This window comes from Oncorhynchus masou, chromosome 20 (genome assembly GCF_036934945.1).
Source record: "Oncorhynchus masou masou isolate Uvic2021 chromosome 20, UVic_Omas_1.1, whole genome shotgun sequence".
Classification (NCBI taxonomy): Eukaryota; Metazoa; Chordata; class Actinopteri; order Salmoniformes; family Salmonidae; genus Oncorhynchus; species Oncorhynchus masou.
The window spans coordinates 17,092,778-17,109,138 of NC_088231.1; the positions used below are offsets into that span (position 1 = coordinate 17,092,778).

Sequence of the window (16,361 nt, forward strand, 5' to 3'; positions counted from 1 at the left end):
TGCAAATCAACTTTCAGCCGAGCAAAAACACGCCTAAACGGGTGCCCGGGCGAGATGAATCGAACCCCTTCTCCAATAAAGGCTAATTGTGGGGCTGCGTTTTGCATTTTTTATTTGTATTTAACCTTTATTTAACTAGGCAAGTCAGTTAAGAACTAATTCTGGGCCAATTGTGCGCCGTCCTATCGGACCACCATTCACGGCCGGATTTGATACAGCCTTGTTTCGACTCAGGTACTATAGTGACGCCTCTTGCAATGAGATGCAGTGCCTTAGACGGCTGCGCCACTCCGGAGCCCTGCAATTTAGGTGGGTGTGTCCTTGATTATGTAACCCCACCATGCATAATTTGGTAGGCTATTTTATAAAGGTGTCAAATGGGCAAATTCTCTTCCTTCTGGTGAAAGATTAACTCCAAAGCCCAATAGCTATTTTTTTTCGTCTAAATTCAGAGAGAACTATTCTTTCTTTCAACAACTGTTATCTTTTAGACCTATTCCCCCCAATGTATTTATAAATACGTTTTCTTTATTTTATAATAATTCCTGACCTATCGAACATGGCTCACGTGAAGAATGGGAACATCCAAAAGGTAAGACGTTTTTAGCCTTTTTACTTATTTTTATTTGAATGTTCAATAGGCCTACATTTTATTTAAAGGTTGATCATCAGTCAACATTACAGATTTAGTCTTTGTAGATCTGTCCATGAATTTGAAAGTGGTTACATTTCAATAACGGTGTCAAATATATGGCAACAGTCCTTCTTCCAAAGGACCCTTCTATGGATAAAATTGTGATAATTTTTTGGGGGTATTTTGTATGTCCACTAAAATAATCTGCTATCATGGGACTGACCAACATTTTTGTTGTTGTTGGCCAAATCCTACTTTCTATAGAAGCATTCAATATAATTGTTGTATAGCATCATACACATTACTTTAGAGTTGGAAAGTGTAATTTGGTCGAAGCTGCCTAATAGCTTCATTGTTTTGTTCTTTAAAGGTCCAATGTTGCCTTTTTTATATCTCAATATCAAATAATTTCTGGGTAACAATTAAGTGGGCTGCTTTACTAACCACGTTTCCATCCCCAGTTGTTATGCTATTAAAGTCATATGCCACCTTCTAAACAAATCAACAAAGACAGCTGTGATGGAAATAGGTTTCGGTACAATTTTATGCATGCAGACAGGCCTAATTTGTTCGTTGGACATGGTAGGATATTTTTGTGTCGTAAAATTCGTTATGCGAGAGATGGCATTGGAAAGGGCTGTAAGCGCATCTATTGATAGAATAAACACCATATCCACGTAAAATTGGAGTCAATTTCTAAAATAAGTTAATATTTTCTAGATATGGTGTGTTGTCCTCCCACTAAAAGTCGGGAAACCATGCAGTTTATAGGTTACAGATTAAATGCATTCATAAACTCATTATTACAAAAACAGCCCTACATCCCCACTATAGCTAAATGATTTTGCGTTAAACCAGCGAGATTGATCTGTTAAAATATCTCATATTAATTCAGGAAGATGCACATGCAAGACTGATAGTGAGAGGTGAAAGTGCATTATACCAGAGTCAGGTAGGCTACAAGTAGGGATGCAGGAAGAGCATGATGTGGGCCTACAGCAAGAAGTAAAAAAGTTTGCCCAACTAGGTAAGCATTCATTATTTGGATTCTCAATTATCGCGCGTGACAATGCACATTTGTTATAGCCTACAATTGTTATCGTCTTTGAAGCCAAAAACAAGACATGCATTTTGGGTAAATGCTCTAAATAGCAAGTTGTTCAGTTGCTTATTTTCATACCAATAGGGCTCTCCTAGCTGTCCTGTTGAGGAACTACTAGAGCAAGCTGAGTTGTTTTCTATGGAACACAAACCTGCATCCCCGCCATCACACAATTACTGTTTACGCATTCTAAAAAGGTCCATACTAAATTGCAAACTGGTCAGGTGGGCATTTGAAAGTGTGTTCTATTGCCAATATGGCTAGTTAAGTTACTAAATACAGTCTTACAGTGTTAAACTTTCACAAGGCAATTCAGAGAAGCAGATCGTCATTTTGGTGTGCATATATACTGAACAAAAATATAAAGGCAACATGCAACAATTAACGATTTTACTGAGTTACAGTTCATATAAGGACATCAGTAAATTGAAGTAAATGCATTAGGCCATAATCTATGGATTTCACATGACTGGGCAGGGGCCACCCACTTGGGAGCCATGCCCATCCAATCAGAATGAGTTTTGACATTGGCTGTGGCTTATGGTAAAGAACTTAACATTAAATTATCAGGCAAAGGCTCTGGTGGACACTCCTGCACTTAGAATGCCGATTGCACACTCCCTCGAGTCTTGAGACCTCTGTGGCATTGAGTTGTGTGACAGAAATGCACATGTTGCAGTGGCCTTTTGGTGTCCCCAGCACAAGGTGCACCTGTGTAATGATCAAGCTCTTTAATCAGCTTCTCGATATGCCACACCTGTCAGATGGATCAATTTATCTTGGTAAATGGGATAAATGCTCACTAACAGGCATGTAAACACATTTGTGTTCAAATTTGAGAAGGTTTTTGTGCAAATGGAACATTGATGGTATCTTTTATTTCAGCTCATGAAACATGGGACCAACACTTTACATGTTTGCGTTTATATTTTTAATCAGTATATTATCACAGCGCTGGCAAAGATGGTTGACCAACTCCCTGACCAAAATGACTGACATTTATTCTATCATAAGAAGATTGATGGCCATTCTGATATTCTAATTCTATGAGCATGTTACTGTACAGCCCCTGTGTCCCAATGTTCAATCAAATCTTATTGGTCACATACACATGGTTGGCAGATGTTAACGCGAGTGTAGAGAAATGCTTGTTCTTCTAGTTCTGACAGTGCAGTAATATCTAAGTAATCTAACAATTCCCCAACAACTACCGAATACACACATCTAAAGGGCTGAATGAAAATATGTACATGTAAGTATATCAATGAGCGATGTCCGATCAGCATAGGCAAGGAGCAGTAGATGGTATAAAGTACAGTATATACATACACTGCTCAAAAAAATAAATGGAACACTTAAACACAATGTAACTCCAAGTCAATCACACTTCTGTGAAATCAAACTGTACACTTAAAAAGCAACACTGATTGACAATAAATTTCACATGCTGTTGTGCAAATGGAATAGACAACAGGTGGAAATTATAGGCAATTAGCAAGACACCCCCAATAAAGTAGTGGTTCTGCAGGTGGTGACCACATACCACTTCTCCGTTCCTATGCTTCCTGGTTGATGTTTTGGTCACTTTTGAATGCTGGCGGTGCTTTCACTCTAGTGGTAGCATGAGACGGAGTCTACAACCCACACAAGTGGCTCAGGTAGTGCAGCTCATCCAGGATGGCACATCAATGCGAGCTGTGGCAAGAAGGTTTGCTGCGTCTGTCAGCGTAGTGTCCAGAGCATGGAGGCGCTACCAGGAGACAGGCCAGTACATCAGGAGATGTGGAGGAGGCCGTAGGAGGGCAACAACCCAGCAGCAGGACCGCTACTTCAGCCTTTGTGCAAGGAGGAGCACTCCCAGAGCCCTGCAAAATGACCTCCAGCAGGCCACAAATGTGCATGTGTCTGCTCAAACGGTCAGAAACAGACTCCATGAGGGTGGTATGAGGGACCGACGTCGACAGGTGGGGGTTGTGCTCACAGCCCAACACCGTGCAGAACGTTTGGCATTTGCCAGAGAACACCAAGATTGGCAAATTCGCCACTGCCGCCCTGTGCTCTTCACAGATGAAAGCAGGTTCACACTGAGCACATGTGACAGTCTGGTGACGCTGTGGAGAACGTTCTGCTGAATGCAACATCCTCCAGCATGACCGGTTTGGCGGTGGGTCAGTCATGGTGTGGGGTGGCATTTCTTTGGTGGGCCGCACAGCTCTCCATGTGCTCGCCAGAGGTAGCCTGACTGCCATTAGGTACCGAGATGAGATCCTCAGACCCCTTGTGAGACCATATGCTGGTGCGGTTGGCCCTGGGTTCCTCCTAATGCAAGACAATGCTAGACCTCATGTGGCTGGAGTGTGTCAGCAGTTCCTGCAAGAGGAAGGCATTGATGCTATGGACTGGCCCGCCCGTTCCCCAGACCTAAATCCAATTGAGCACATTTGGGACATCATGTCTTGCTCCATCCACGAACACCACATTGCACCACAGACTGTCCAGGCGTTGGCGGATGCTTTAGTTCAGGTCTGGGAGGAGATCCCTCAGGAGACCATCCGCCACCTCATCAGGAGCATGCCCAGGCGTTGTAGGGAGGTCATACAGGCACGTGGAGGCCACACACACTACTGAGCATTTAACATTTACATTTAAGTCATTTGCTCTTATCCAGAGCGACTTACAAATTGGTGAATTCACCTTCGGACATCCAGTGGAACAGCCACTTTACAATAGTGCATCTAAATCATTAAGGGGGAGGGGGGTGAGAAGGATTACTTATCCTATCCTAGGTATTCCTTGAAGAGGTGGGGTTTCAGGTGTCTCCGGAAGGTGGTGATTGACTCCGCTGTCCTGGCGTCGTGAGGGAGTTTGTTCCACCATTGGGGGGCCAGAGCAGCGAACAGTTTTGACTGGGCTGAGCGGGAACTGTACTTCCTCAGTGGTAGGGAGGCGAGCAGGCCAGAGGTGGATGAACGCAGTGCCCTTGCTTGGGTGTAGGGCCTGATCAGAGCCTGGAGGTACTGCGGTGCCGTTCCCCTCACAGCTCCAGGCAAGCACCATGGTCTTGTAGCGGATGCGAGCTTCAACTGGAAGCCAGTGGGAGAGCGGAGGAGCGGGGTGACGTGAGAGAACTTGGGAAGGTTGAACACCAGACGGGCTGCGGCGTTCTGGATGAGTTGTAGGGGTTTAATGGCACAGGCAGGGAGCCCAGCCAACAGCGAGTTGCAGTAATCCAGACGGGAGATGACAAGTGCCTGGAGCCTCATTTTGACTTGTTTTAAGGACATTACATCAAAGTTGGATCAGCCTGTAGTGTGGTTTTCCACTTTAATTTTGAGTGTGACTCCAAATCCAGACCTCCATGGGTTGATATATTTTATTTCCATTGATAATTTGTGATTTTGTTGTTAGCACATTCAACTATGTAAAGAAAAGTATTTAATAAGAATTTCATTCATTCAGATCTAGGATGTGTTATTTTAGTGTTCCCTTTATTTTTTGAGCAGTGTAGGATATGAGTAATGTAAGGTATGTATACATTATTTAACGTGACTAGTGATCCATCTATTAAAGTGGCCAGTGATTGGGTCTCAATGTAGGCAGCAGCCTCTGAGTTAGTGATGGCTGTTTTAGAAGCTGTTTTTCAGTCTCTCGGTCCCTGCTTTCATGCACCTGGACTGATCTCGCCTTCTGGATGATAGCGGTATGAACAGACAGTGATGGTTGTGGTGGTTGTCCTTGATGATCTTTTTGGCCTTCCTGTGACACCGGGTGCTGTAGGTGTCATGGAGGGCAGGTAGTCTGCCCCCTGGTGATGCATTGTGCAGACCGCACCACCCTCTGGAGAGCCTTGCAGTTGAGGGCGTGCAGTTGGCGTACCAGGCTGTTATGCAGCCCAACAGGATGCTCTCAATGGTGCTTCTGTAAAAGTTTGTCAGGGTTTGGGTGACAAGCCAAATTTCTTCAGCCTCCTGAGGTTGAAGAGGTGCTGTTGATCCTTCTTCACCAAATTCTCTGTGTGTGTGGACCTTTTCAGTGTCTGTGACGTGTAGGCCCAGGAACTTAAATCTCCACCTTCTCCACTGCTGTCCCTTCGATGTGGATAGGGGGGTGCTCCCTCTGCTGTTTCCTGAAGTCCACGATCATCTCCTTTTTATTTTGTTGACGTTGTTTTCCTGACACCACACTCCGAGTGCCCTCACCTCCTCCCTATAGGCTCTCTTCGTTGTTGGTAATCAAGGCCACTACTGTTTTGTCATCTGCAAACTTGATGATTGAGTTGGAGGCGTGCATGGCCACGCAATCGTGGGTGAACAGGGAGTACAGGAGGGGGCTGAGCACGCACCCTTGTGTCACCCCAGTGTTAAGGGTCAGCCAAGTGGAGATGTTGTTTCCTTCCGTCATCACCTGGGGGCGGCCCGTCAAAGTCCAGGACCCAATTGCACAGGGAAGGGTTGAGACCCAGGGCCTCAAGCTTGATGTCGAGTTTGGAGGGTACTATGGTGTTGAATGGTGAGCTGTAGTCAATGAACAGCATTCTTACATAGGTATTCCTTTTGTCCAGATGAGATAGGGCAGTGGGATGGTGATTGCGTCGCCTGTGGCCCTGTTGGGGTGGTATGCAAACTGAAGTCGGTCTAGGGTGGCTGGTAAGGTGGCAGTGATATGATCCTTGAGTAGTCTCTCAGTGCACTTCATGATAACAGAAGTGAGTGCTATGGGGTGGTAGTCATTTAGTTCAGTTATCAGTGACACTTGTCAAAATTGGCTTTTCAGAACCGGTATATGGATATGAGTGTAAAGAGCTAACCTTCGTCACTTTTGTTTTAAAACTTTGCCATCGGCCAAAACGGGGCACCGGGCTCACGCCTAGGAAGCAGCACAGTTCCAAAACGAATGCAATCAACAGTAACCTGGTTCACCTGGGGCCTGGGGTATTAAACCTTGTTCATGTTGGCAGTTTGAAATGACTCAAATCCATTTTTTTTACATTTCTGATACGAGTCTTTTCTTTTTCCTGCATTCTGAACAGCCAAAAAGCACATGGAATCGGTTATTTCAAGACCCGCTTCAAACCCCTTTGTAGGTCGTTTGAAGTCCGGTACAAATCTGATTCCTGGCGCTGTGACTTGTCTTAACGGTCAAATCTGATTTATTTGCCCTGAAGGTTTTTAGACTGTTATTCTGCATTTCTTGTTATTTGCGAGCTACGACAGTTTGACAAGAACATGTGGTAGCTAACTAGCTTGTTAATTGTTGACAAACAAATTAGTTTGTGTGCCAGAGAGCTAAACAGCTAGCTAGTTGACTGCTGAGGCTAGCAGTCAACTGTGGCTAGCAGTCAACTATTTTGAAAGTTGGACTGTCTTATTCTTTGAAGCTCTAAACATTTCTTTACACTGATTGAGTATTCCAAGCACCTGGAAAACGTCCATGGCAGGCATTGTTGTCACCTTAGCTTGTTATATAACTTCTGAGTGATAGGAACCACGAGCACCACCACCAATCAGCCTACACCACTGCGCACACACCCGTCATTACTATGACAACTATCATAGCCATGTCAGCAAATGACTGCAGTCTGGACACACACCCATCCGATTTGGTCACTTGTAACTTGCGGTTTGGACAGTCAGTATTCCAAAGCGGATTTGAAAAGCAAAACTGATTTGAGTGTAAAGGCCTGCAGTGTGAACAAGGATTAATAAAACCCTCATTGTAAGGGACTTCTTTGTTATTGCCTTCCCTTTGAAGTAGTAACTGATTAGAAACACCTCAGGGAAGAGGGTAAGGAAGGATACACTTAAGGAACTTGAACGAGGCCCAACACTCAATTATCCAATGGGAATCCTGTGACAAATGCACTGCTATACCAAAGAAGAAAAATAAATTCACTGCGATGGTATTTCGATTGATTCTCAGGAGGTTACGTTTACACTTATCCCATGTCTTATATTTGGCCACTAATTGGCCTATTGACCAATAAGATCAGCTCTGAAAAAGAGCTCTGAAAAATAACTGATGTGAAAAGCTCCAATGGGATTGGTCAAAAGACCAGTTAGTGGAGAGAAGTATGAAAATGTGTCTGCCTGTATAAACACAACCAAAGGGCTAGCAGTTTGGCTAGGCACTGATGATGGCTCCTTGTGCAGTTGATAAACTTGATTTCCTTTCAGATGGACCCAGAGGATCCCTTTCTCCTGGTACCTGATAAGATGTAAGTCTCCTACTTCACAAGTCTATGCTAAGATACACACTGATTTAGATCTTCCCTCTATGTAAAAAGAGCTATGTAACCATAGTTACAGTATTAATGCCTACAGCACAAGTCTCAGCCGATGCAGACACATTCAACATTGTGTTCTGTGTTTAAATAGATATTTAATACGGTCTGCCACATGCTGTGATTGCTATAGCCCCCATACTCAACTGGTGGACTGCAATCCGGACCCAGAACAGGGTCAATGTGGACTCAAGTTCTTTAGGAACTCTGTTGGGATTCGACTCCTGGTATCATATAAACACACAAGACATGGAAGAGTGTCGAATTACAGGAAAGTAGCTTTTAAAGTTTCTAAATTCTCAACGCCAGCAAGAGGGGTTTGAACAGTTTGGAATCGCATGGGTTGTGAGTTTTATTTTATTACGCCAATAAATGACCTTTGCCGCCTAGGACATTTTGTTACCCAACCTTCTCAAATAGTACTTGAGTAACCCTTTGGCTGATTTTGACAGGACTCTAGAAATGACATCCATGTGTGGAACATTACTGGAGAAATACTAGACCTGATCTGCACTTCTGTTTCCCTTCCCAGGAAATCCCAGATGGATTTAGAGACTGCGTTGCAGGATAGTGCCAAAGCCCTTGACCTCTTCCTCAACAACCGGTTCTCAGACGCCTTGGATCTCCTCAGACCCTGGTATGTCCCAGTCAACTTCATCATAGCTTGCCTTGAGGCTTTACATGCTTTAAGATGAACTGCTCATGTCTGTCTCTAATAGTGATTGGTGGTGACCTGTTCGGTAAAGTGTATTCTACTGCAATATTGCCAACACAAATTGTCCTAATTGGCTACCAGAAACTGTCCCACTTTCTGTGTATATTCATTGGTTGATCACATTGGATCCATTTCTCAATAAAAATGCTTCTCGAGTTTCTTCTGTTTCTGAAGGGCTTTGTCATGTTCTCTCAGGAGGAGCCAGAGTATGTACCACGCTGTGGGCTACAGCAGCATGCTGGCCATGCAGGCAGGCATGACCTTTGAACCCAAGGATGTTGAAAAGGCCATGACTTCTCTGAAGGAGTCTCTGCAGACGTGCCAGATGTACGGTTTTGCTTCTCTCATAGAAATGACATGAATGTAGGGCATCTCGTTCTATAGAGTTTCAATTGCCAATGCATTGAAGAAGCTTTATCTCACACGTCATATTCAGATATTGTTGGGCAATGGCAGGACTTAGAGCTAGAGTCTTGAATCGAAACAATAGCTTTGTGGACACCCTGCCTCTGTTTTGGTAAAAAGCTGAAGGATGGACCTGGAGTAATGCAACAATGGATGATGCAAGGACTGTTAGTTTGCAAACATTGGAGTTACCCCATCAGAACCCAAAATGTAAATTTGGTTATGACAGTTGAACTAAGCTCATGAGGCATTTATCTGTGTTATATTCTTCAAGAATCAATCGTAGTGTACATACATTTTTGTCCAAAGGTGGATGTAGCAACTAAGGATTCTAACTTTAACACAGTACGTTATCTCATCACAGGTTCCGGAAGAAGACTACCATGGTGGAGGCCATCACTGAGATGTTTTACAAGCAGCCAGCTGACGACTTAACTGAAGGTGTGATTGGCTACCATCTCCGTGATGGTTGTAGGTTATAAAGGATGATCTCAATATGTCGACATCTAGACATCCATACATGTAGTATGAGTCATCCATACTAAAATATACATGTTTCATGACTGGCCTTTTGATTGATTTCATGTGTTTATTGTTTGGGTTGTCATGCTTCAGGATGCCCAGCACAGATGGGGTTAAAATACTATTTTCTGTAGCAAAATTATAATATACAGTGGGGCAAAAAAAAAATTACAGGCCTCATCTTTTTAAGTGGGAGAACTTGCACAATTGGTGGCTGACTAAATACTTTTTGCCCCACTTTATGCACAGTATAGTTTATTTGGAAAGTTTTCAGACCATTACTTTTTCCACATTTTGTTAAGTTATTCTAAAATGTATTAAGTTGTTTTTCAATCTACACACACAATACCTCGTAATGACAAAACAAAAATAGGTTTTTAGAAATGTTCGCTAATTAAAAAATTAAAAAATCATGTTTACGTACATGTTCAGACCCTTTACTCAGTACTTTGTTGAAGCACCTTTGGCAGCGATTACAGCCTTGATTCTTCTTGGGTATGTGCCTCAACACAATCCTGTTTTGGCGCTCATCGGACAATTCCTTTGACCTCATGGCTTGGTTTTTGCTCTGACATGCACTGTCAACTGTGGGACCTTTTATAGAAAGGTGTGTGCCTTTCCAAATCATGCCCCATCTATTGAATTTACCACAGGTGGACTCCAATCAAGTTGTAGAAACAGCTCAAGGATTATCAATGGAAACAGGATGAACCTGAGCTCAATTTCAAAGGGTCAATAGCAAAGGCTCTGAATACTTTTGTAAATACATTTCTATGTTCTGCAGAAATGTCTAAACCTGTTATTGTGTGTGTAGATTGACAAATGTATTTAATAAATTTCACAATAAGGCAACATAACAATGTGGAAAAAGGGGAGGGGTCCTGAATACTTTCCGAATGCACTGTTTACATGTACTACATCCACGTTGGTTTAAATGTGTGGGTCTGTTCTGGACTTTTGACTGACAGGGATCTCTCTTTTTTTGCTCCTTGCCCGCTGCAGAGGAGATGCATGCGGAGTTGTGCTATGCTGAGACGCTATTGCAGACGGCTGTAATCACTTTTCTGGACGAGAGCATGATCAGCTTCATCAAAGGAGGCATGAAGATCCGCAACAGCTTTCTGATCTACAAGTGGGCAGTTTTTTTTTTTTTTCTTCACACGACTTACCCTGGTCTTGCCTGGTTTCACATGAACTGGTTGATGATATAATGTGAAAAGGATATTATGTTTCGTGTTTGGTTAGTCCAGCCACAGGTGGCTGGTGACACCTTAATTGGGGAGGACAGGCTCAAAGTAATGGCTGGAATGGTATCAAGCACATCAAACGTGGTTTCCATACTTTTGATACCTTTCACTCCATTCCAGTTTATTATTAGCCGCCTCTACCATCCTCTCACCAGCCTCCTGTGCTTTCAGTATATGAATGACTGTTCTCAGAATTGATGCACTAGAAAGAAATGAATCAGATGTTATCAAGCAGTGATTATTTTTAGCAGGGTCACATTTGAGAGTCAAGTATTTTGGGAGATCTTGCATGGTTGATAGTGTACTCAAGTTCATAGTTCAATATGTCATTCTGTCCATGAGCTGCTGTTGTCTATGAATGTTCTGTATTATGTCATGTTTTGTGTGGACCCCAGGAAGAGTAGCTGCTTCATTAGCAATGTCTAATGTGGATCCTTATAAAATAACCAACTGCCTGTTTGGCTCCTCTCTACAAGGGAATGTGATGTTATGTCAACCATGGCAAAGAACCAGTCTGACCAGATGAGCACACAAACTCACTTCAGGAGCGGTGTGAACATGGGCATTGGTTCATTTAACTTGGTAAGAGCGTTGGTGTTTAGTGTTTCGGCTTCAGCGTTATGGGTGAGGTAGAAGATGGTAGGACAGGCAGATTAATAAGAGTTGCTAAAGCGGTCAAATGTAAGATTACAAATGTTTTTTTCTCAACTCAAAAATTATGAATTGTTATTTTCTATTGGCTGTTTTTTTTCTTTGACATGGAAGGGGGATTTTTGTTTTGTGGTCCTCAGATGCTGAGGTCACTATCTTCACCATTTGGTTTTCCTCTTTCAGTATTTGTCTCTCTTGCCAAGCAAGGTCCTCAGACTACTGGAGTGGATGGGTTTCTCTGGAGACCGGGTAGGTGACGAGGAGCAGTCTCACCACTTCTCTCTCTGACAGACTATTCAGCATCACACACCGGTCGCCTTGCAAAATACTCCTTTTCTCTTGGATAGTCTGAGTGGAGAGTCTATTTTTCTTCAAAGTAATTATTGTCCCCCAAAAACTGAGTGCTTGCATAAGTAAAAAAATAATACATCTGTAAATGTTTGAAATGAAACATTTCTTTAGTTTACTTCCCATTATGTCTCATAATTAAGCCAATGATGATGCAATGAAGTGGATGTTGTTGATAGAGGCTTGTTGTGCAGGAAGTGGGTCTGTCCCAGCTGAGGGAGGGGGCAGCCAGCAACAGCCTGCGCTCCATCCTCAGCACTCTGTGCCTCCTGATGTACCACCTCTACATCAGCGTCATACTGGGTAAGGTACAGATCTAGGATCAGCTTTCCCTCCCCAAAACCTTACCATAACCCTAAATTGGGGAAAACCCAAAAAGGACCCAAGACCTGTGTCTAAGGGCAACATTTGACCTACTCTTTAAATGCCACACAGGCCACTGGAGTTTTGAGGATAAAGGATGTCCTCTGGTGGTGATGATGCTAAACTGCTCAATTGTTACTACAGTACTGTGATCATCAACTGTCGCAGTCACTCTTTACAAAGTCACTTTGTCTTCAGCTGGTTTCTTATGTGAAGAGCATTTAATCCATTTGTATGGCCTATTAGGCTGTGTTTACACAGGCAGCCCATTTGTGATCTCTTTTCCACTCATTTATCTTTTGACCAATCAGGTCTTTTCACATCAAATATTTTTCAACAACTGACATGATTGGACAAAAGATGAATTATTGAAAAAGACAGGCAAAATTGGACTGCCTGTTTAAATGTATACTTAGATAATGGGTTTTAATTTACAACAGCCATTAGGGTTGATTGATGCCTTGTCTTTCCTTCTCTATAGGTACTGGTGAGGCAAACCTGGAAGAGTCTGATGTTCTTCTGGAGCCCTACATTGAAAAGTTCCCCAATGTAAGTGAACAGTCCCCCTCCTGCAAGGTCTTCCCACTTGCCCTTCTCCTCCGTTAACATCGACTGTGGTTGTTCTCTAGGGGGCCCTCATTCTCTTCTACCAGGCCAGGATTGCTGTGCTCAAGGGCAACTTTGAATTTGTGAGTAATCTCCCTTTTTAAGAATGGCATCTTCATACATTTTCCTGGGTAGTATTCATTAGGTACCAAATGGAAGAAAACATCTTAGGGAGCAACTTCCTAAACTTGTCCAATGAGAAACGCTTGTGTTCTGTTGCAAAGCATTTTGCTATGCTGTGCCCTAATGAATATGACCCTGTCTGCTATGTTACAAGTTATAAAATCGACCCCTTTGTCTAACAAGAACCATGTCTCCTTGTTTTGTGTATCTGTCCGCCAGGCCCAGAAGAAGTTCCTGGAGTGCATCGCGGCGCAGCAGGAGTGGCGTCAGATCCACCATCTGTGTTACTGGGAGCTTATGTGGTCCTACTCCTTCCAGCAGGACTGGCTGGAGGCATACCAGTATGCAGACCTTCTCTGCAAAGAGAGCAAGTGGTCCCAGGTATAGTACACCTGTAGCAGCCTGACTAAAACATTTAGGATGGAGGTCCCAGGTATAGTACACCTGTAGCAGCCTGACTAAAACATTTAGGATGGAGGTCCCAGGTATAGTACACCTGTAGCAGCCTGACTAAAACATTTAGGATGGAGGTCCCAGGTATAGTACACCTGTAGCAGCCTGACTAAAACATTTAGGATGGAGGTCCCAGGTATAGTACACCTGTAGCAGCCTAGTACACCTGTAGCAGCCTGACTAAAACATTTAGGATGGAGGTCCCAGGTATAGTACACCTGTAGCAGCCTGACTAAAACATTTAGGATGGAGGTCCCAGGTATAGTACACCTGTAGCAGCCTGACTAAAACATTTAGGATGGAGGTCCCAGGTATAGTACACCTGTAGCTGCCTGACTAAAACATTTAGGATGGAGTTCCCAGGTATAGTACACCTGTAGCAGCCTGACTAAAACATTTAGGATGGAGGTCCCAGGTATAGTACACCTGTAGCAGCCTGACTAAAACATTTAGGATGGAGTTCCCAGGTTTAGTACACCTGTAGCAGCCTGACTAAAACATTTAGGATGGAGTTCCCAGGTTTAGTACACCTGTAGCAGCCTGACTAAAACATTTAGGATGGAGGTCCCAGGTATAGTACACACACTTTTTGTTGATGTTGACACTGGAAAGGTGCAGTGAAATGTGTTATTTTACAAGGTCTGCCATAGTGGTACGATGCCCTCTGGTGCAGATTAGGATCAAGTGGACATCGATAGATTTTTCACCTTGTGTACATGAACCAGTGACATTTCGGTTACTGGCCCAACACTAACCGCTAGGCTACCTGCTGCCCTAGCAGCCTAACTAAAACCATTTAACTTCCCGGTCACAAATTAAGGTCCTTTTCCAGTAACTCTCCTTCTACACTTTAAAAAAATGTTTTTATCCATCCCTTACGGTCTTCCCTCCTTGCTCTTTACAGCTCCCCCATGTTCTAAAACTGGTATAGTCCCTGGAGGTTTGGGTACAGATGGCTCATATTCATTGTGACTTTTGTTCTCTCCTGGCAGGCTGTTTACGTGTTCCAGAAAGCTTCCATCCTCAGCATGATGTCAGAGGAGGAGGTGAAGAAAACTGGGGAGAATGTGGAACAGTTGTTCAGGTATGTGTTGTCAATAAAGATATTTTATTTGTATGGCACCCAAAGATACTATACAACTTGAAAGAAAGTAGGACCACACCAAAAAAAGATGACTATTTTCAGGATGGCATAAATGTAATATTTACATCATAAACTGAACAGAAGACACTATTACAAAGGGAAGGTGGGTTGTTAAGGTTTATAGCTATGGCTACTTTCGTGTGTCTTCTAGGCAAGTGGAGAGCCTGCGGCTACGGATTGCAGGGAAGTCTATCCCAACAGAGAAGTTCGCCGCGAAGAAGGCTCAGCGATACAGCGCCGCAACCCCAGTGATGCTGGTGATTCCTGCCGTGGTGAGAACTCTTCTTTTTTATTTATTTAGTCAAAGCAATATACGTGAACTTTTAAAATGTGGTATTTAGGTCTAAAATGCATTTTCCTCATGACAGGAAATGATATACGTTTGGAATGGCTTCACCATCGTTGGCAAAAGGCCTGAACTGACAGAGAGCATTCTGGTCACTATCGAGAAAGCAGAGGAGCAACTGAAGAATGACCCAAGTGAGTTTACCTTCACAATGCTCTAGGTCTAATCTATGGGACGGTGTGGGGGTCTCAAGGGGGGAAAAAATGGTCAGGTGTGGTAGAAATGCCAGGGCTGATTTCTGGTCCGTCAGCCCCTGTCTAATACAGAATAATCAAGTTTCTTTCCTCTCCCAGATCCATCAGAGTACCACGTGGATGACCAGTGCATGGTCCAGATGCTGAAGGGGCTGTGTCTGCGACACCTGGGCCATCTGGACAAGGCCCAACTCTGCTTCACACACGTCATCTCCAGGTAAGGCTATTATCACCATTCACTGATCACTGAGGAATGTGGTTTGTGTGGCTCCTCAGGGGGCAGCCCACCATCCACTAAGACTATTGATGCACCCAAATGTAATAGATCTGTTGGCTTTCTTACAATCTGATTGTTGTGGTGATTTGTTTTGACAGTGAAAACCGGATCAAGCATGACTGCTACCTTGTGCCATACAGCATGTATGAACTGGGTCTTCTCTACAAGCAGCAAGGAGACTTGGGGAAGGCTACCACCACCATAGAAAATGCCAAGTAAGTGTCAATTGAAACCAGCACTACTTTAGATGCATTGTTTGCTGCCTTGGATGAAGAGGGAATGTTATTAAGACGTATCTGGATGTTTACAGGCTGAACTACAAGGGTTATAGCATGGAGTCGAGGCTACACTTCCGTATCCATGCTGCCCTTAACACAATGGGGACCTCGGTGGCCAAACTTCCACCCCACCGCACGTCAGCTTGAGGACGTGAAGGTCAAAGGCACCACTGCCAACGAGGAATTGCTGAATATCTTGGTTCCATTCTACCTTGATATGGAGGTGTACAGACTTGAAAGAGTCTTGATTATAGTACAGGTAGAAAAAGCCTGCACTTAAAATGTAAACGTTGCAATATGACAATTTGAGTCTTTTCTGTAGGGCCGACTCATGACTAGAGATTTGAGCGTATAACTCATTTTAAGCACAAATCTTCTATTGTAATCGATGCATGATTTACAAGAAACATGTGAGCTACACACTTGGACCTTAAGTTAGGATATGGCCTAAATGTTTTGGGTTTAGCCTTCTGATTTTAGTCTGTAAAGACATGTACCTGTACGGTTTCTGTTCTCTTATACTTATGTTCTATACACATTATGCTGTCATAAGGTGAATATGTTCTGGATAAGAGCGTCTGCCAAATGACTTAAATGTAATGTAAATGTAATCTGTAATACATTCTACTCTGTTTAATTTTCTGCTAATTTAACCAAATAATTTACATTTGAA

The 16,361-nt window shown here is 43.3% G+C and overlaps 1 protein-coding gene across 1 annotated transcript; it reads left to right on the plus strand.

The window, feature by feature from the left end:
* The first annotated feature begins 187 nt into the window (after positions 1-187).
* On the plus strand, positions 188-16,236 carry LOC135507050 (tetratricopeptide repeat protein 39B-like). The gene is made up of 18 exons (XM_064926573.1): positions 188-592; positions 7,910-7,950; positions 8,549-8,653; positions 8,927-9,058; positions 9,501-9,577; positions 10,661-10,790; positions 11,382-11,487; positions 11,740-11,805; positions 12,099-12,207; positions 12,749-12,816; positions 12,897-12,956; positions 13,216-13,377; positions 14,442-14,533; positions 14,745-14,865; positions 14,962-15,073; positions 15,233-15,350; positions 15,509-15,625; positions 15,721-16,236. Exons 1-18 carry the CDS (start codon positions 560-562, stop codon positions 15,833-15,835), a joined length of 1,764 nt encoding a protein of 587 aa, XP_064782645.1. The 5' UTR covers positions 188-559; the 3' UTR covers positions 15,836-16,236.
* The last annotated feature ends 125 nt before the right edge of the window (positions 16,237-16,361 follow it).